The 21,162-nt window shown below is 36.3% G+C and overlaps 1 protein-coding gene across 1 annotated transcript; it reads left to right on the top strand.

Moving 5' to 3' along the window:
• The first annotated feature begins 20 nt into the window (after positions 1–20).
• Positions 21–20,542, top strand: LOC106062669 (exosome complex exonuclease RRP42-like). Its single transcript, XM_056037028.1, has 9 exons — positions 21–162; positions 6,354–6,455; positions 14,507–14,601; positions 15,690–15,855; positions 16,454–16,524; positions 17,854–17,974; positions 18,428–18,486; positions 18,633–18,729; positions 20,394–20,542. Exons 1-9 carry the CDS (start codon positions 106–108, stop codon positions 20,490–20,492), a joined length of 867 nt encoding a protein of 288 aa, XP_055893003.1. The 5' UTR covers positions 21–105; the 3' UTR covers positions 20,493–20,542.
• The last annotated feature ends 620 nt before the right edge of the window (positions 20,543–21,162 follow it).

Genomic DNA, 21,162 nt, shown 5'->3' with positions numbered 1-21,162 from the left:
ACTAGAACTTGACTATACTAGATCTACTACTCCTCCTACTATATAGATCTTGAAAATACATATAAAAAAAAAAATATAGATCTAGAGGGTAATCTAAGTCAAGTTATGGCAGATGTTGATCTAAGCGAACCAGAAAAAGTGTACATATTGCACAGTGTACAGGTTAGCGGCCGTTACCCCCGTTACTTAGACTTAGCTAGTTTAGGCGGCACCGTTAGTCACAGTACTCACAGTTAGTCAGTGGAGTTAGGGTTAGGTTAGATTTACTATTTAGATTAATCAGATTGTTACTAATAATTACTATTAGTATTGTTAGATTAGGAATTACTTGAATTAGTGAATTAGGTCTGAGATTTGAGTGAGATCTATTCGAAATTACTCAGAATCAATGACACTAGACTAGACTAGTGACAGTAACTTGAGTAACTCATAGTAACTGCAGTGTTTGTTTATTACATTACTTATCTTATGATTACTTTATTACTATCTAGACACTACTGAGTACTGTTTTAAGCATTTTGTCTTGTGTTTCATGTGACTAAAAAATATAGATTTAGACTAAATCTATATTCTGTAGTATCTATATTATATATATATAATATATATAATATAATTCTCTTCATGGCTCAAGAGTTTGGACACCAAGTAATGGAAAGATCACTCTTTTATTTCTGCAAGTCGGACGGACTAGAGTTTCCCCACGTAATATAAGAGGCAAAAAAAAAGAGGGGGGGGGGGGAGAACAAGTAGTATTCACCCGTCACTAAATAGTAGGGCTGGACCATTTGACCAAGAAGTCGTGGAAAGAGAACAAGTAATCTACTCTGTATTCACCTGTCACTAAATAGCACGGCCGGACTTAACCATTGTGGGGCCCAATGCGAAAGGGATTTCGCGGGGCCCAGTTAGGGTAGGGATACGGATAATAAGTGAAAATTAAGAATTTGTATTAGAAAATAAATTCGTCTTTGCACTTTATTCATGAATTCTTTACTACACACAGAATTACTACATGAGCCTTGCGTGTAGCAAACAGGGGCGTAACTAGGGATTTGGGGGCCCGGGGGGGATTGACCTCTTTGGGGGCCCCTTACATTTTGACATTCGACATATGACATGGGATAATGTACGCAAAAATATATACGCCCCAAATCCAATTGGTTCAGTATGTCAGTAAACTTAACAAAAAGTAATCAAGACTCTTTTAATGAATAGTACCTTTATTTATTAGTTAAATAATGCACAAGTGACAAATCTAAATTGATATCGCTTCACGTCGTGCATTCTGTGCAGCAAAGACATCTATAACATCCACTACATCGATACTTTCTAGTATTTGTGACTTCACTAACATTAAAGCCATGATAAGCCTTTCTTGTGTCATTGTGCTCCTGAGATAGATTTTGATGAATTGAGCTTTGAGAATGATCTCTCAAATGACGTAATGGAAGTGGCCCGAGTTAGCAGTATTCGGAGGAGGTTGCAAAGTTTGAGCACACGTAATTACCATATGAAGCCTGTTTCCTCAATATGTCTGTTGGTGGTTGTATTACTGGTTTGTTGATGAAAAGTGCTCGTGCATCAATGACATCATTGAAAAAGCGATTTGCCATTTATTTCATCATACAAACAGGAAAAGTAGCAGTTTGTCATAAGCGGGTCTTCATCTAACAGGTGTCTTGGTTCAAGAAGAAACCCAACCTTTGAAATCTGCTCATCATCTCCATATGAAATCTGTCCAGCACTTCTGTCGCAACACGTTTGAATTGCAGTTCTATTGACATTCCTACATTATAACTCAACTTCCCATCAAGTCTTTTCTTTCATCTGGTTGTTTTGATTACAGGGAATCCATAGTATTCACTACCTTCTTTTGCTTTTTCGATGGATTGGTTTTTTGTCAGTTTCTCATCATTTTACAGAAAGCATGAAAAGGTGCTAATTTCTTTAGCAGCTTCCCGTAAATGCAGTCCAGAATTTTGTAGTTTCTTCTGAACTATATTAATTGGGCGCAAGAGCTTTGACCAGAATTCAAGATAGGCAAAAAATTCTTAATTTTCCACTGCATGAAGAAGATTTTGTGCTAATATTATATGGTATTACGTCATTGTTGGTTGTTTATGTTTTGTGCTCAAGAAAAAGGATTCAGAGAATACAAAAGTGGGGAAGATCCATATCTCGTTATGCTCGAGTATAGAAATACTCCGATAAGTGGACTGCCGTATTCACCATCACAACTGCTGACGAGTAGAAGACTCAGGGAATCATTCCAACTGATCCCAAACTATTGAAACCATCGGTAGCTGAAAATGCAGAGACATTACTCAACGAACGACAGATGAAAAGCAAAGTGAAATACAATGCAAAAGCAAGACTACCTAAAGATTATTCTGTCGGAGAGTTCGTCTAGGTCAAACATGGCAGAAAGCAGTTGTCATTAAAAAAACATTCAGCACCCAGATCTTACATCATAAAGACAAACGGAAAAACATACAGAAGAAATCAACGTTTTTTGAATAAGAGTTACGATGAAGACATCTCTGGGTACTGTGATACCGATGGAGACAATGAACTGCAAACTGTTGGAACAAACGAAACAGACAGTTATAGACCAACGTCTAGAGAACTTGTTGTGCCAGTCAAGACAACCAGAAGTGGACGAATTGTTAAAGTTCCTAGTAGACAGGGCCGGCCTTAGGCCACTGCAACCTATGCGGTCACAGTGTGCCCCGCGCTTTCATAAGACCCGCGCTAATTCTAAGTGTACATTATTAAATGAAACCATTATAACGTATATAAAATAACAGGGTTTTTGTGACCTCCTGATTTTCCAGGGCCTCCTGGAAATCTCATGAAAGGCAAAATAGACGATAAAGTCCTGAACTTTTTTTTTAATTTATTCAAATCTCCTGAAGAATAGACGAAATTGACCTTTTTGGGTGCCAATAAATAAAAAGTGGTATTGCAAGTTTTCATTTGATAAAAATTTATTGCAAAGACGAAAGTAGGCCTATTTTCTAGTTCAAAAAAAAAAATAATTTTGACATTATGCTCATCCCTACCCAGACTAGGCCCCGCGCGATCCGTTTCGCATAGGGCCCCGCAAATGCTAGGGCGACCCTGCTATCACTTTTAAGAACTTTAAAAGGAAGGGTGTGATAATAACTTCTAAAGGAATGATGTGCTAATATTATATGATATTACGTCATTGTTTGTTGTTTATGTTTTGTGCGAAAGCAAAAGGATTAGATGGAAATAAAAATAGAGTTTCCATTGGATTGAGGAAAGATGAATAGAGGGGTAATAACTCGAGTCTGAAGTTTAATTCTGAAATTATAGACGCCAAACCCGAATACTGGACTATTCTAGCATTATTAAGAATAACTTTTGGATCTGTTATACTCGATTCTGTAAATTTTTTTGATTCCAGGTTAATTAGTGTAGCCATAAAATACTCGACATTTAGATCTATTATTAGTAAAGGTAACAAGATACCTGGAATTCGCTGTATATCGTGCAGTTTTATTCGTGGCAACAAAGTTTAAAATGTAAACCAACTTTAAAAAAAAACTTTGATCTCTGTGGGAAAAAATATTTTTAAAATGTCAACAAAGTCAACGTACTGATAGACCTAGATCTAGGTTTAGTCTTTGTGATAAATTTAATCCATAAATGTTAAAAAAAAAAGACACCCGTTGACACTATTTGTCAATCAAATTTATTAATTTATGTATTTACAATAAATTTCGGACACCCATTTGGGGGCCCCCCCCCGGGGGGATTTTAAAATTCTCCCCCCCCCCCACCCCCACCCCCCACCCCTTTAGTTACGCCACTGGTAGCAAAGTCATATATTATATCATAAGAATTATGTTTCCTACATAGATCATGCTCAATAGCAAGAATTACCAAATGTTTCAATCTATCTTTGAGAATTGTTGACTTCAAGTAATTTTTCATTAGTTTGAGGCGCGAGAAGCTTCTTTCACTGGATTCTTTAATAACGGGTAATGCATAATGCCATTTTTTTTATGGCGCATAGGATTGGCATTTTCCATATTGAATGACATCCCAAAATGGCAATTTTCGTCTATATATTTCAGGAGATTTGTATGAGTTTTCAAAAGATTTTAATAATTTCTGGATATTTCCAGGACTTTTTTGTATATTTTGCAATTTCAGATTTCCAGGAGCTCCTGGTAAATCAGGAGGCAGCAGGAAATCTGGTATAAGTTAGAAAATGGTTTAATTTAATAATTTATACACCTAGAATTAGCGCGGGTCCTATGAAAGTGCGGGGCACACTGCTGACGCATAGGTTGCAGTGGCCTAAGGCCCGCCCTACAAAAATAGCAACGTATGCTACGACGCCGGTCGACTAGTATATATATATAATATTCTAGTACTATATCAATATCAAATTACTCTGTCTCATAAAAATTTTAATGTTATATCTATTTCTCCCACACCCATTCTGATTCTTGCTTGGATCAAGTTGAAACTGCAGAATTTGAATTATAAATTAATAAATACATGTATGGAAATTAATCTGTAGGAAAAAAATAACCAATTAGATTTAGATCTAGTCAATTAATTGCTGGTAATTAATTATTTTGTTTGATACCAACAAAGGAAATTAATCAGTATTCACAGATATGGCTAAATATGTGGCGGTTTTCCCATTGGGTAATTTATGACTTGCACAACACATGTTATTTCTCCCACACCCATTCTCGGATCAAGTTGAAACTTTAAAAAAATTATAGAATAGAATGGATGGTTAATAACTAAGATGAAGGCATCATCATTAAAGGGAAAATTCTATAACTGTAATATAGATCACAAAGTTAGGCGTATGTATGTCCTGACTTTAAATCAAAACCGCTTGATAAAACTTTGCATTAACTAACTAAACTAGCATTGTAAAGTAGTCCTACAACAAACTGAAGATACTAAAAAAGAAAAGTTGCCCAACTCTATGAAAGTATTAGAATTTTGTGGATCTAGGTCGAATAGTCATGTTTGCATGTAATACAACCACATGGTCACGTATGCACAGAGCAGACCATCTCGTGACTTTTTGATTTGCCAAGGCTAAATCTAATTCTAATATCTACTTAATGCAAGTTTTTAGATAATTTTTTTTCTTTTTATGCATGTATTTATAAAATAAAGTCAATTTATTTGATTAAATTTAATAAAATTAACCTTCAAATTTGTGATTCAAAAACATATTTACAACAATATGTTCACTATAACTGTGACTAGATTTACCCATGTATTTTAATAGATTCATAAACACAATATGATCTTGTGAAAGATGACGCCAATATTATTTAGCGCTGCAATAAGTTGAAATGAGGCTATATGGGGGATATTAATAATACTAACATAAAAAATATTTAATTAATAATCTTATTGTGCCCTTCAATTCACTCTTAAACCAATAGATCAAGAACGTTCACTGAAAGTAGATGTATTTTGCCTAATTTAAACAAATGAATCTAATTTAAATCTAGGTCTGCAAGTATATTATGCCTTTAATTATAAGTCTTTATTTCGGATTTCATTGGATGTTGGTCGACATGAGTTCATAATGTTTAGTCATGTGACATTTATATTTCTTAGATTCTTTATCTAGATCTACACAAATTAAACTACAAATGTTATTTTAACAATTAGATTTATGCATATATATAATATTTTTTATCACCTACCTTATTTACCAAGGCAATGCATCACGGCGTCATGACTCCATTTCTAATATTTTTATATTCATGCTTTCGCTCTACTTATAACATTATTATTTTGTTTAATTGTTTCTAATACACTATATCAGTGACTATACCAGTGATGTATGTAAATTAAGACCTGCATGTAATATCTGGTTAGTTTTATATAATAATTAATTTATATATATTATATCTAGGCCTATGCAACAGCTACACCTTACAACTACTAGATTCTATATATTTTAAGTCTTAGATGATGCATAAAATGTAACAAATTATGAATTCTTTAGTATTTTGTGCCTCATTGTCACTACTAAAAAGCTAGAAAAAGATGCTAATTAAAGACAAAAACAAAATGCATCTATTAAATACTTTAGCTATTTGATCTTTAGGCTATAGCCATTAAACATAAATCAACAGTGTAATGATTAATTAATTGAATTTTTATAGCTCCGTAATAGTTAGACTATGAAAAAAATTTAAAGTATGGTACCCTGTCTGTAAATTCATCCATTGCACAATAAATAGGGATTTTAAAAAAGGATGCCCGGATGCATATGACTTATTTCAATGTCATTTTTCATGTATTTTAAAAATTACACAAATTTTGTTTTATTATAGGAAAATTTGAGAGAGGATGGGCGAGGCTGTGAAGACTTTCGTCATATGGAGGTGGAAACAGGACTTATATCAAATACAAATGGCTCTGCTCGTGTTAGACTGGTATGTAGAACCTTTAAAAAAAAAATAAAGTTGCTGTCTTTAACTCTTTATCTCCGTAATTATTTTTCCAGTTCTGACAGAATTGTTCATTTTCCACATTTGTACATTCTACCCTGTTATGATTAAACTTTAATAACATTTTTGTTTGTAATCAGAAAACGTAATTTTGTTATAGAATTATTGGAGAATGCATGCTCTTTTTATATTTAACACAAATTATAAAACAAAAAATTAATTTAATGAGGTCAAACCAATTATGATATCGTTAATTAGGAGAGAAAGAGTTAACACTTTTTGTTCCAATTAATAAGTTTTAACATTCAGAGTTCTATCATCTAATTGCTTACAATATTTTTTGTAAAGTATATCATTTCTGTCCTTTAAGTTAAATCATTACGTTGATGTTTAAATATTACTATGGATTGTGTTTATATTGTTTGTGCTAGATATTTTTTACTAATAAATAAATCGTCCCGAGACATGATGTTAAACTGCGCTCCTCTTTCCTTAGCACTTTTGGAGCTCAAAAGTGCCCTACTTCTTTTCTATCATTGTGTCTGCCTCCTCTTTTCCTCAGTCTGCCTTCATTGATCATCACTCTGTCTCCTTATCTCTAAATATCTCACTACGTCCTAGACCAGTCCGTTTGCCGTAGACTGCGACGGGTAAGGGGGGATAAAGAGATCCTGGTGTTTGAGTGGTGGCTATCTGAGGATAAACCACCACAACACAATACTTTGGCTCCATGTTCCCCTAGACCTGAGGCCCAGATGGCCCGCTCTGGGTCAACCGGCTGGTCATGCCGAGCCAGCGGTGGCTGGAGGGACAATCAGGGAGCTGCTGTATCGGACACATGTCCGATGCAGCAGCTGACTGAGTATAGCACCTGTGTAGCCCTGGCGGGCTCATTCTGGACTTCCGAATGGCCCATTCCCTTGTTGGACTCGATGGCGGGTGGGGAGCACAGGTGCCGAACTAACAAGAATATATATGGACAAAAAAAAACCTAACAAACTACTTGCCCCAGATTTAAGTCTGGGCAAGAGACGCCGTATTGAGGCAAAAAAGGAGGAGGCCACAAAAAGCTGTACTACCTGGCCATTATTTTTGGTGGTCAGGTGCACAGAGGAGGGGAAAAGCCTGACAAAGCTGAGCCCTTTCCTTATCTATAAGGGACTCAAGTCAGTAGTGGGAGAGCCCAAGAGTGTGTCTAAGCTACACAAATCAATGGAACTTCTTGTAGAAGTAGATGGCAAGACACTCTCTTATGGGCTTTTAAGATGCAGAAGACTCTGTGATCTCCAAGTGGAAGTCATGCCACACAAGAGTCTGAACACCAGCAGAGGTGTAATCAGCTCTAGGGACCTACTGGAATGTTCCGAGAAGGAAATAGTGGAGGGCATTGAAGGAGTCACCCATGCCCGGCGCATTACCAGGCACAGGGATGGTGAGGAGGTCAAAACCGCCACTATTATCCTCACCTGCCACCTATCAAGAGTGGCAGAACTGATGGGAGGCTGAGACTCACAGTAAACTCAGGCAGATTGTGGCGGATGTCAGGTGGCGGCCCACATCTAAGGGTCTGACAAGGCGTGGTAGCACGACCATGTCCAGACTTAGGATTGGCCACACCTACATCACACACTCTTTTGTACTGAAGAGAGAGGAGCCCCCACTTTGTGAGTACTGTGACTCTCGCCTCACCGTGGAACATATCCTCGTTGATTGCCCCAGATACCAGGATGTCAGGGCGAGATATTTTAGAGTCACTAATTTAAATACACTATTTGATAATGTCGACCCTGGGAAGGTACTGGGCTTTATCCGGGAAGTGGGGCTATCTACGAAGATCTGATTTATGAATTTGTGAACATGCACTATTTACATTCGATTTTTACCAAATATTTAAATTTTTACTACCTTTACTATTTTAACTGTGAATAGACCTTGATTTTAATGATATGACTGTATAGAATCTGGCCCTTGTTGTTTAGAGAGAGAGGGATCCTTAGGGGACTGCAGGCACGACATGGCCTAAATTGTGCCGATATGCCTCAAATCAAAAATCAAATCAATCATTATCCTCACATTTGGAACTAGGACACCGCCAGAGTATGTGAAGGCAGGATACCTATGAGTTCCAGTGAGGCCCTACTTACCGAACCCCATGAGGTGCTTCAAGTGCCAGGGTTATGGACACGGCGTGGCAGTCTGCAAGAGGAACACTGTGTGTGCCAGATGTGCTGGAGAGGGTCATGAGGACAAGGGCTGCACAGCCCAGTTCAAATGCCCAAACTGTCATGCTGGCCACTCAGCCTACTCCAAGGACTGCCCTGTGCGGAAACAGGAGGTTGCCGTGCAGGAGTACAAGGCAAGAAATGGATGTACCTTCAGCCAGGCGAAATCGGCTGTATTGGCCCTACCCAAGGGCCAATTCGGCTTGACAAAGACCTACGCCCAGGCTGTTGCTAAGATAGGAAGACCCATAGCCACACAGACGGACACATTGACCCCACCACCCCCTCCTCCTCCTCCAACTCAGAAAAAAACACAGCCAAAGAACACACCTCTGAAGAAACAAGAAAGCCCTGTTGTCATGCTAAAGAACAGGTTCTCTGTGCTCGCTGATGAGAGCATGGAGACTGAGCTGCATGTCAAAACCAATACTCCGGGAGAACCTGGAGACATCATGTCTGACACAGGGTCTCCTCAGAGAACCCAGCCAGACACCCCAACCTCTACCGAATTAGAGGTTGACCAACTCCCTAAGGGGAGAAATCAAAGCGGAGAAGATGCCCGAGGTGAGGAAATAACCTCCGCTCTAACCAGAGGGATCTCCCCTCTCCAGAGAGAAAGACTTCCCCCAAAAGGGGGTTGTCCTCCTCTCCATCGAAACCAAAGAATAAAAATACCAAGGTCAGTGGAATAAAGGGAAACCCCTCCGGGGGCCTCCCAAGGCCAAATAGCTCCAAGTAGGTCATCTAGAATAAGCCATGGATTCCAGAATTGTACAGTGGAATTGTAGAGGCCTCAAGGCCAATTATGAGGAAATGCAGCTACTGATGGACTCTGAGACTACTGTAGCTGTCTGCTTACAGGAAACATTTCTGAAAGATAGCATCAGCTTCTGAAGCTACAGTGCTTACAGCAAGAACGTTGAGGATGCAGAGAGAGCATCAGGTGGAGTCTGTATCCTTGTGAAGGATAGCATCCCCCATGAGAGGGTAGAACTACAGACCACACTACAGGCCATAGCAGCTAGGATAACCCTTCACAAGGTTATCACTTGCTGCAGCCTGTATCTACCACCAGGTGCTCCATTAAACCAAACAGACATGGAGGACCTATTGAAACAACTCCCCCGGCCTTATATAATCCTTGGGGATTTCAATGCCCATAACACCATGTGGGGATCCAACAATACCGACACAAGAGGTCGTATGCTGGAGGATATCTTCCTCCAACATGATTTATGCATACTTAATGATGCATCACTGACCTACTTGCATCCAGGAACTGGATCTCTCACATGCATTGACCTCACTGTATGCGTCCCTGGACTTCTGGATGACTTTAAATGGTCAGTTAGCAATGATCTACGGGGAAGTGATCACTTCCCGATCATCATTGCTAACAATCTCCCCTCATTGGGACGACCTCAGCGGTGGAAACTGAATAAGGCCGATTGGGAACAATTCAAAAAAAGATGCTCCGAGAATATCACAGAAAATATCCTCGATGAACCGAACCCAGCTGATACCTTTGCTAGCAAGCTACTTAGTATAGCCAGGAAAGTTGTCCCCCTAACCTCCGCAAATCCAAAACGGCCTAGCAAACCATGGTTTGATACAGCTTGCAAAAGCGCTATTGGCGATAGGAAAAAACGACTGGCTGCATTTATAAAGAATCCTTCCCAGGAAAACCTAAAGCTATTCAGGATAGCTAGAGCAAAGGCTAGACAAACCATACGGTCAGCCAAAAGGAATTCCTGGAGAAGGTTTGTCGGCAGTCTGGATGCCAAAACTTCTGCTAGAGCGGTTTGGAAGGCAGTAAGGCAAATCAAATGGAAAGAATCAAATGCAATAGGGCATCTGAAAAACCAAGGACGAACTGTCAGGTCCCCCAGATAAATAGCTGACTGCCTTGCATCCTCAATAGCAGAAAAATCATCCACTGCACACTACACGCCAGAGTTCCAAAAAGTCAAAACCAGGGAGGAAAGACACCCCATTGATTTCAGGTCAGAGAACAATGAAGACTACAACAAACCGTTCTCGCTTGAGGAACTGAGGGAATTGCTGGACAAGTCACATGACACAGCGCCTGGAGAAGACGAAATCCCTTACCAGTTCCTCAAGCACCTTCCCGAACCCTCATTGGCAGTCCTGCTAGGGGTCTATAACTGTGTGTGGCAAACAGGCGCTTTCCCAAACAGCTGGAGGAAAGCCACAGTAATACCGATACCTAAACCGGGAAGAGACGGCTCTGACCCAGCTAACTATCGACCAATAGCACTAACAAGCTGCATCTGCAAAACCATGGAAAGAATGATTAACAGTAGGCTGGTCTGGTACCTGGAGAGGAATAAAGTGATCTCCAACTACCAGTGTGGATTCCGGCAGGGGCGGACAACAACTGACCACCTGGTAAGGCTGGAAGCTTATATTAGAAATGCATTACTCAGAAGAGAACATCTAGTAGCTGTATTCTTCGATATAGAAAAGGCCTATGACACAACCTGGAAACATGGCATTCTACGTGACCTGGAGCTTATGGGCCTTAAGGGACACCTCCCCCGTTTTGTGGGGGAATTCCTGAAAGACCGAAAATATCAGGTTCGAGTGGGCAACTCCGCTTCTGACACTCATGACCAGGAAATGGGTGTACCCAGGGCAGCATTCTGTCAGTCACCCTGTTCAACATTAAAATAAATAGCATCATAAATGCTCTGTCCCCTGGCATAGAGTGCTCTTTGTATGTTGATGACTTTGTCATTTTTACTTATGGGAAAAACATGAACACCTTAGAAAGAAAATTACAGTTTTGTTTAAACAAAATTCAGGGTTGGGCAAACGATAATGGTTTTAAATTTTCGGACTCCAAAACAGTTAGTATGCATTTTTGTAATTTAAGGGGACTCCACCCAGACCCTGAACTATTTATACACAAAAAGAAGATCCCTGTCGTGAAAACTACAAAATTTTTAGGCCTCACCCTAGATTCCAAATTTAATTTTCTCCCCCACATTAAGGAACTTAAGAAGAAATGCCAAAAGTCATTAAACATACTAAGAGTACTCAGCCATACGGACTTGGGAGCTGACAGAGATACCTTGCTGCTGCTATATCGGAGTCTAATTCGATCCAAGCTAGACTACGGATCCATAATATATGGAGCAGCAAGGAAGTCGTACCTAAAAACACTGGAACCAATACAAAATGCTGCCCTGCGTCTCTGTCTTGGCGCGTTTCGTACATCACCTATCCCAAGTCTCCATGTGGAGGCTGGAGAACTCCCCATGGATATAAGAATGAAAAAGCTTGCAATGCAGTATATAGTCAAGCTAAAATCCAACCCCACGAACCCTGCTTTCGACTCCATATTTAACCCCACAGAGGTAGAATTATACAATCAAAGGCCTAACGTCATACAGCCGTTGGGCCTTCGAATGAGAGAACCCATCCAAAATTTAACCCCACCCATTGACCAAATCTCTAAAATAGAAACCCCTCAGAATCCTCCTTGGCTAATGAATAAACCCAAATTAAATTTATCCCTCCTTAATTTCAAAAAAGAAAATACAGACCCAAGCATACTACAAGTCCACTTTAGGGAACTGCAGGAGAGCTACGGAGATTGTGGCACCATCTACACAGACGGATCCAAAATGGAGGGAAAGGTCGCGTGTGCCTGCTCCTTTCGGAACAAAACAATCTCCCGTAGACTCCCCGATGGCTGCTCCATCTTTACGGCCGAATTGCACGCAATATTGCTTGCACTTATGGCCGTAAAAGCATCAAAAAGGAGTAAATTTATAATCTGCTCCGACTCCAAATCTGCATTGCAAGCTTTGGGGCGGATGAAGACTGACATCCCATTGGTACATAAGAGCCTGAAGCTGTTGGACCAAATAACAGCCGACCGTAGGCATGTCACCTTCATCTGGGTCCCCTCCCATGTTGGCATTGAGGGAAACGAAGCCGCAGACAGAGAAGCAAAGAGAGCCCTAAATCATGCGGTGTCAGGAACCCAAATTCCCTACTCGGACCTGAGACAAAGTATTGCCTCTGCCACCTATCGAGAGTGGCAGAACCGATGGGAGGCTGAGACTCACAGTAAACTCAGGCAGATTGTGGCGGATGTCAGGTGGCGGCCCACATCTAAGGGTCTGACAAGGCGTGGTAGCACAACCATGTCCAGACTTAGGATTGGCCACACCTACATCACGCACTCTTTTGTACTGAAGAGAGAGGAGCCCCCACTTTGCGAGTACTGTGACTCTCGCCTCACCGTGGAACATATCCTCGTTGATTGCCCCAGATACCAGGATGTCAGGGCGAAATATTTTAGAGCCACTAATCTAAAAACACTATTTAATAATGTCGACCCTGGGAAGGTACTGGGCTTTATCCGGGAAGTGGGGCTATCTACGAAGATGTGATTTCTGAATTTGTGAACATGCACTATTTACATTAGATTTTTACCAAATATTTAAATTTTTACTACCTTTACCATTTTAACTGTGAATAGACCTTGATTTTAATTATATGACTGTATAGAATCTGGCCCTTGTTGTTTAGAGAGAGAGTAGTCCTTAAGGGACTGCAGGCACGACATGGCCTTAATTGTGCCGATGTGCCTCAAATCAAAAATCAAAAAATCAAAATCCATAGGGATGTCACCTTCATCTGGGTCCCCTCCCATGTGGGCATTGAGGGAAACGAAGCCGTAGACTGAGAAGCAAAGAGAGCCCTAAATCATGCGGTGTCAGGAACCCAAATTCCCTGCTTGGACCTGAGACAAAGTATTGCCTCTGCCACCTATCAAGAGTGGCAGGACCGATGGGAGGCTGAGACTCACAATAAACTCAGGCAGATTGTGGCGGATGTCAGGTGGCGGTCCACATCTAAGGGTCTGACAAGGCGTGGTAGCACGACCATGTCCAGACTTAGGATTGGCCACTCCTACATCACACACTCTTTTGTGCTGAAGAGAGAAGAGCCCCCACTTTGTGAGTATTGTGACTCTCGCCTCACCGTGGAACATATCCTCATCGACTGCCCCAGATACCAGGATGTCAGGGAGAAATATTTTAGAGCCACTAATTTAAAAACACTATTCAATAATGTCAACCCTGGGAAGGTACTGGGCTTTATCCGGGAAGTGGGGTTGTCTACAAAGATCTGATTTATGAATTTGTAAACATGTACTATTTACATTAGATTTTTACCAAATTATTAAATTTTTACTACCTCTACTATTTTAACTGTGAATAGACCTTGATTTTAATGATTTGACTGTATGGAATTTGGCCCTTGTTGTGTGGAGGGAGAATGGCCCTTGAGGGACTGCAGGCACGACATGGCCTAAATTGTGCCGATGTGCCCAAAATCAAAACCAAACCAAACTAATAAATAAAAATTTCTTTTATTCTTTTGGTTATAAGCCATAATAAAGATTATTATGTGAAGATTTGTCACCATTAATAGATGCATTGATATGTTACATAATGTATATGTAAAACTGTTTTACTTGGACAGTCTTTTGAGTTTCTACAACACAAACTTACATTTTGTTGCAATTCTTTTTCTTTTTAAGACTATGCATTTTAGTATTTATTAATTTCAAATTAATTGATGGGATCCTTTTTAACAGGAAGAATATTTTGAAAAGTATGCTTTCTGGTGCTTAATCTCTAACAGGACATCATTATAGTAGGGCAAATTTTATGTTTCTTATATAACATATTTAAAATAAACTGGTGTTGTTGTTTTTTTCGAAACTTTTAGTAATAAAAAAAATATTTTCTTTTTTTTTTTTGTCATCCTAAGGCAAGCACAGATGTTTTGGTAGGAATAAAAGTTCAGCTGACACCAGTTGATCCTAAAAAACCGAATGTTGGGAGAATCGAATTCTTCTTAGATTGGTAATTTAGACTATTATACTATAGATATGTTTGCGTTTTGTTATAAGTGATTTTTTTTATCATTACTAAGTATTTAATTCTTAAAAGAATAATTATATTTAATTAACACAATTATATAATATAAAATTATTTGTGGAAAATGCCTCAACCTGGGGTATTGCCTCATGTGTTTATATTACAGCAATATTTACTTAATCCTTCATTAGAACTTTTAAAATTAAAATACTAATTTTCTAATACTTAAAAAAAAAAGAATTTGTTTACTACTATATATATATATATATATATATATATATATATGTGTATATATATATATATATATATATATATATATATATATATATATATATATATATATATATATATATATATATATATATATATATATGTATATATATATATATATGTATATATATATATATATGTATATATATATATATATATATATATATATATATATATATATATATATATATATATATATATATATATATTGTAATACGCCTGGTGGTGACACAGATGGGTGTAGTGTGTGTAGACAGCCGACGCTAATCGCCCCAGGCCAGCGATAGATGAGCGTTCAACCGTGACATGTATCTTGTGAGTAGAGCTCAGGGGCGTCACAAAGGATGTGGTTATGTGATTTAACCAGAATGGTCGAACAATGTTCCGTCCGGTTTTAGAAGGCCAGCAAGGGACCCCATATAAAGAGCGGATGTATCAGAGTCCAATCAGTCACAACTTCCTGATCTGCGGTTCAGTACGACAGCTCAGTACAAGTCCGGGACAAAACGGAGAGGCCAGTGCAAGAGTGGATAAGCGCTATGGTGTTTGTAAAGTCTTGTGTTACGTGTTGCCAATTGTACAGTATTGGCTGTTATTTATTTGACATTAAACTATTACGTTATTTGGAGCCATGAATTGTCAAGTTCTTTAAGTTGGTGGTGCTATGTGATGCAGTTTGCAGAGAGCCTGAATAGGGAGATTCATTACAATATGTATATATATATATATATATATATATATATATATATATATATATATATATACACACACAAGTCTAACCTATATTTCTGCATATATCACAGCTCAGCCAATGCCACGCCTGCTTTTGAAGGCCGTGGAGGAGAAGGACTTGCCTCAGAAATAACTGCCATGTTGACACGCTCTTACAGTTGCTTCAGTGCCATCGATTACACTTCCCTGTGTTTACTTCCTGGGCAGCAGTGTTGGTTACTCTACATTGATATACTTGTAAGTAACATTTACTTCTAACCTTTTCTTATTGTTGTTTTTGTTGGTCAGTCTGATAATTCATTATAATTTTAGTTTTAATTCTTTTTCACAAAGCTTATATCAACTCACTCTATCTATCTGTCTGGTAAAAAGTTTGAACACATTATTTCTCTCACACCTATTCTGAGATCAAGTAGAAACTTTGTTTATTATACATTTGGGGAAGACAATATATAAATTGATAAAAACAATTAAACAATTAGTCATTAATTATTGGTAATTAATCATTTTGTTTGATACAGACAAGGGAAAGTAATTATTCATTATTCAGAGATATGGCTTATATAATAGATAATTGTACTCATTATTTTTCCAACACCCATTCTCAGATCATGTTGAAACTTTAAACATTCATTTGTTGTACTGAACAAGACATGAATCAATTTAAAAATTAACCAGTCAATTAATTATTGGTAATTAATCATTTTGTTTGATATAAAAAAGGAAATAACCTCTACATTATTAATAGATGCAGTTGTAAATGTAGAGTTCTTTTGGTTAGATTGGCTGCGGCTTTGTTGTTTTCTTAATATTTCTATATTTTGCTTGTTACCAGCTACTAGAATGTGGAGGAAATTTATTTGATGCTGTTTCTATAGCAGTGAAGGCAGCACTTTTCAATCTCAGGTAATTATTTGCTATGTGTGAAATAAATTTTAATACACTTAGTTCAATATATGAAAATGAAATATATTTAAATAATTTATACCAAAATAAATAAAAGATATACCACAATCAATCAAAAAAGGAAATTCCAGAAATGGCTTAAACCTTACTATTCCAAAACCTCTTGTTAAAATGCAGAGAATAATGCTAGCAGTATCTACTTATCATCACTTGTAAAATACTAGAACACATAATATGTAGCAACATCATAAACCACTTAGATAAAGATATTGTCCTCACTCCATACCAACATTGCTTTCGGAAATATAGGTCATGTGAAACTCAACTAATAAGATTAATTGATGATTTTTCAAAGGGATTAGATAATAGTGAGCAAATAGATTTAATTCTATTAGACTTTTCTAAGGCATTTGACAAAGTTCACCAAAGGTCATCACCACCATAGCCTGCTTAATTAAAAGAAAACAAAATACTTTGGCATTAATGGATTCAGGATTTCCTAATAGGAAGAGAACAAGCTGTAATAACAAATGACTCCAAATGAACACCAATATTAGTAAACTCAGGTCTATCTCAATGAACAGTCTTTGGTCCACAACTGTTTCTAACATTTTGTCCTACCAAATTTCATTAGTTTAGAAACATAAGTCAGATTATCAGCAGACGATTACATACATTGTAGAAAAATATAAACAACACAAGATACTGAAATTTTACAAAAAGAATTGGATGAATTGCAGAAATGGGAATCAACTTGGAGCATGTCTTTCCACCCATAAAAATGCCAGTTGTAACAAAGTAACAAAAAACTGAAAGAAATAAAAACTACTTAACTTAACTAAGAAAACATACAGAAACTAGAACAAATACAAAATAGAGCAGTGAGATTTATAACAAATATTCAAATTTGATTAGAGTAACACCATTAGTAAAATCACTAAACTTAGTAAGTAGCTATAATACATAAAACACTAAACCATAATTTACAATAGAAAAATAAAACCTAAATGAAATGAAAACCACTAATGAAATACTCAGAATGACATAAAGATAGAGGCACATTTCTTATTCCATATGCTAGAACAAATTATTACAAGTGCTTCTTCTTCCCTATTGCCTAAGAGAATGGAATGGGTTGCCTGAATCAGCCATATAAACCAACGACTTAGCAGAGTTTAAGTAATTGATTAACATGCATGACTAGATTGACACATGAAATGCGTAGTACATAATTATCTTCCTTTTTGAAGTAATGTCTGTAATATTTAAGATAAGACATATTTAACTCACAATTTATTTTGCTATTAAAATTGATTTTAATACTTGAAGGATTCCTAATGTCACAATGACAAAAGATGAAGGTGGCATAGAACTGGATGTTTCAGATGACCCCTTTGACTTTAAAAGATTAGACGTCAGTGGTGCACCAGTTATTGTCACAGTTAACAAGGTCAACAAACATTTTTTTACAGTTTTTTTTTTTACTTTGTTTGTTCCTGTCATTTGCAGGTTGCAATTTAAAAAAAAAATGTTTTGATCATTTTCAGTCAATCATACTTTCTTGCTTTTTCTAGTTAAATTCCATTTTTTTTAAATCAGTTGATTTTTGAAAATGATTACCATCTCATTGATTAGAGAAATGTACATGTTGATTTATATGTTCTTTTCTTTCAGTAAACTAATTTAAAGCTGATATGTTCTAGTGCTGGTTATTCTTGGGGAATTTTTACATTAAAATGCATTTTTAAAAGTATTTTTTTACTATTGCTTAAATTTCAGATAATAGATAGTATTGGAAATATTCATTCTATTTTTAAAACAATCTAAAAATAAAATTTAATTCCTGTATAGCGCTAATTTGCTCATAATTTCATTTAATATTTTTCATCTTCTTTTCATTTAGATAGGTCACCAACATGTTGTAGATGCTAGTGAAAAGGAGGAAGCCTGCAGTTTAGCTAAGTAAATTTGCATTTGTTGTTTTTTTTAACTGTTCTGAGATATTACACTTGCTTTGGTGTAGTAAATACTGAATCCTTGAATGTGGGGAATATTAGTCAAAATGCTGGTAATTTATATGCTTTAAACAATTTTTTTTTAATTCTTAGAGTCATGCTGGGCATTACAGAGAAGGGAACTGTTACTGCAATGAAAAAAGAAGGGTCTGGAAGTTTAGATTCTGAGAGCATTTCAGAAATGATTGAGGTAAGATTCATTTGAATAAAGTTTATGAAAATCTCTAGTTCTAGTGATTTAACTTTTTTAAGTCCTGTTACGATGGAGCCTTAAGTATATCCAGATAAAATAAAATGGTTTTGAATGTAAAAGAATGAGCCAATTTTGGTATAGAATTTTTAAAATCATTGAAAATAGCATATTAATATGGGATACAAGACAAAGATATAAAGAGAGTTGTTCTTCAAAACTTACTAAAATAGTTTTTGGGTGAGAGGAATAGATGTAATTTATTTGATAGGAAAATGTATCTTTAGGAAAGACAATGAATAAGGTAAAGCAATTTGGGGAAATGTAGTTTGCATTTCATTCATTACCACAGGGGATTTGATTATGAAACCATAATACAATAATAGTACAAAGAAGTAATTGATATGATTGTTATTCCTAATGTAGAAATAATATAATTAATTTTCATTTATATTTTCCAATTAAATGAATCAAAATAATCATTAATGTTTCTTAAATACCTCTATTCAACTCATACCTTCGTGGACACTGAACACTTCTGAGTGAGTAGGCTCAAAATTGGGTGGACAGGAATCTCAAAAACGGCTCTAACAATTTTTCTAGCAATTTGACAGTTGATTTATATTGTTGGGAAAAGTATTACTAGCTTGTTGGCCACACTGGGAAAACTCTAGTTTGACACTTATCAATTTTATTTTTCAAAGTATAAAAAGGCTAGAGAACTTCAAAATATTTATCAATACATCTTCTGGTATTTCTGCATTTAGGCTTTATTAGTTGTATTCATTGAAGAGTTTAATGGATAGATTTTTAGGAACATTTTGTGCCTATTAAGATTTATACATTCATTTAACCAGGATTTTTTCTTTGGGGAGTAAGGCATGGCTTTCACTTAGCTTATCATACCCCAGATCTTGTAAATGTTTGGCTGTTTTTTAACATAACAACAATTATGTCTGGCGAGGCTGTACTTATGCATTTCAGAAGTATCAGAGTTCACTGGTTTTATTTTTTCTTTCTTAACCCTTAACACTCTAAATCCCCTACTACCTCATAGTCCTGTTCCATTCATTTCACTGTAAAATATAATATTTAGAAAGGAAAATAACAAAGAGAGTAAAATGAAATTTAGTAATTGGCTTCGTCCAAAAAAATAAAATGCTTTATGTGCATATGTGTTTACTACCAGTAGTGAAAGCAGCTGAAAAATCATCTTTTTTTTTTTTTGTTGGCTGAAGGTAGATTTTAGTTTTAAATAAAATTATTTTTAAAAAATAGAAAAAATTGACTTAGCTTCCATCTGATGATATCTTATAAGGTCAACATTATAATGAAAGTGGATAGACCTGATATTCTAGGTGTTTAAGCCAGATAAAAACTTTTAAACATTTATAAGAACTCATTTTTAGAATTGAAGTTAATAACATTTTTACTACCAATGTAAGAGCCTACGATCACATTGAAAAAGAGGTTTTAGAGTAATATAAATATAGATCCACTTTCTAATTGAACTTGACCTTCAAGTATGAAGCATTGTTTCAGTTCTCCCATAACCTCTCACTCACGCCTAACTTTTGCAACACTGCTGAGAGTTTTCTGCTTTTTCCTGCAACTGAATTCATTTTGTTTTCTTTTAACCAAGAATATTTTTCTTTTCTAAACAGAGTGCCAAAAACGTTGGGATTGAACTCAATAAATGTTTGCTAAACATTTTAAAAGAGGAGGAGGCTAAGATTGAGGAACCAGTTGGATTTTTAAGATAATTAGTTTAGAAACAATTGTTGATGCTGTGTAAATAAAGTTTTTTTTTGTTTTTTTTTCTTTGTCTTTTCTTTTTAATTATCTGTAAATGTTTTGAAAACAAAATTTAATATTAGTATTTAGAATTTCAAGATAAGATAAATACCTATTCAGAAAATGTTAGATTTTATTGTGCTAGAATAAAACATTGAGCAAAAGTTTTATTGATACAACAACACAGTTTACTTGAGTATAGAAAATAATGAACAACTTTACCACAATTATACATTACATAATAATTTATACAAAGTTGTGCAGATTTGTTTTTGAGTCGCCTCTTTAGATTGAATGGTCAAAATACAAACATTTACACCCTGCCAACATTTAAAATTTTTTCTCACTGCAAATGTAATATTGGAAAGCTTACACCTGTCAACATTCACTTGTGTGAATATCAAACAATTGAAACCAAGACTACAAAACACTAAACAATTATATTACAGCGAAAATAAACTAAAAAAAAGAATGTTGTCTTTTTTTAAACATTCATTAAAAATTATATATATTTATAATATATTCATTATAATAGTTAATGTTAATTAATTTACCAGAACACTTTTTTCCACTCTATATGGAACTGTTCATATTAAAAGTTCCTTTACCCACACACACACATTTTTGATAGGGGGATTC

This window comes from Biomphalaria glabrata, chromosome 7 (genome assembly GCF_947242115.1).
Source record: "Biomphalaria glabrata chromosome 7, xgBioGlab47.1, whole genome shotgun sequence".
Classification (NCBI taxonomy): Eukaryota; Metazoa; Mollusca; class Gastropoda; family Planorbidae; genus Biomphalaria; species Biomphalaria glabrata.
The sequence above is the reverse complement of the archived record's forward strand: the minus strand, read 5'-3'. Positions and strand labels throughout refer to the sequence as shown.